General features: G+C 43.9%; 1 protein-coding gene across 1 annotated transcript in view; it reads right to left on the reverse strand.

Moving 5' to 3' along the window:
• LOC118478775 (mitogen-activated protein kinase-binding protein 1-like) overlaps positions 1 to 873 on the reverse strand; it is a gene marked incomplete at its 5' end in the record, with an annotated part of 11,763 nt that extends 10,890 nt beyond the window's left edge. The window contains 1 exon segment of the mRNA XM_035972973.1: positions 753 to 873. Coding sequence (XP_035828866.1) covers positions 753 to 873 — 121 coding nt within the window.
• Positions 874 to 985: the final 112 nt, after the last annotated feature.

Genomic DNA, 985 nt, shown 5'->3' on the forward strand with positions numbered 1-985 from the left:
CGGTCTTTTTTAAAGGAAAGAATGGTTTGGTCTCGATCGAGTTTTTCTTCGTGCTTTTGTTTGATTTTTTGTTCGGTTTTCTTATGGTTCTTTTTCTTGCTTTGTTTTGGGGATTTTGTTGTTTGTTTTTATTGTTGTTTTATAATATTGAATGTGAGTAGTTTTACGTCCCCATTGGCACAATTTAGATCATTTAGGAGGCAGGCTGTCAGGGCCAACACGGGCTGAGAGATGTGCATCGTCTTAGCAGAAAAGCAGAGATTCTTAGGGGGCTCTCGTGGCCTAGAGGTTAAGGTGTTGGCTTCTCATTCAAAGGTCCCGGGTTCGAATCTGGGTAGTGACCGAAAAATTTTCTTCTCTAAATTTGTCTCCTTTCACCTCTATAGACTCAATTTTGATCCTAAGGGGATGTGTGAACCAAAAATGAAGATAGTGGAGAAGATGAATCAAACAGGCAGACAGGCAAACAGACATACAGGCAAACAGAGACAAATATAGAAACATACAGACTCAAAGACAAAGGGCTGGCGTGCGCGCGTGTGCGTGCGTAGTGTGTGCGTGCGTGTGTGTGTATGTATGTGTGCGCGTTTTCGTGTCGTGTGAACGTGCGTGTGTGTGAGTACGTGCGTGTATGCGTAAGCGCACGTGTGTTTGTGTGTTGGAGGGGGGAAGGGGGTGTGTGTGTCCTCCAAAAGGTAGAGGGCATGTTTATTTTTATACACCGGGCTAGATGAAAAAATCCAGGCACTGACCTCTCCGGTGGCCAGAAGTTTCCCATCCGAGGAGATGGACAAGGCGGTGATGGTCTTCTTGCTGGCGTTGAAGATGTGGCTTTGTTTGTTTCGCCTTGGGTTGAAGAGCACGACCACACATCTGGAGGGGAGGGGGAAAAAAAACAACCACACATGAGATAAAGGAATTGAAGATAAACGTACTTGGTTGTTGTTGTTTTTTCTTTAATTTAATAATAATAATAATAATTGCA

The sequence above is a fragment of the Aplysia californica genome, unplaced genomic scaffold (assembly GCF_000002075.1).
Source record: "Aplysia californica isolate F4 #8 unplaced genomic scaffold, AplCal3.0 scaffold00935, whole genome shotgun sequence".
In the NCBI taxonomy this organism is placed as follows: domain Eukaryota; kingdom Metazoa; phylum Mollusca; class Gastropoda; order Aplysiida; family Aplysiidae; genus Aplysia; species Aplysia californica.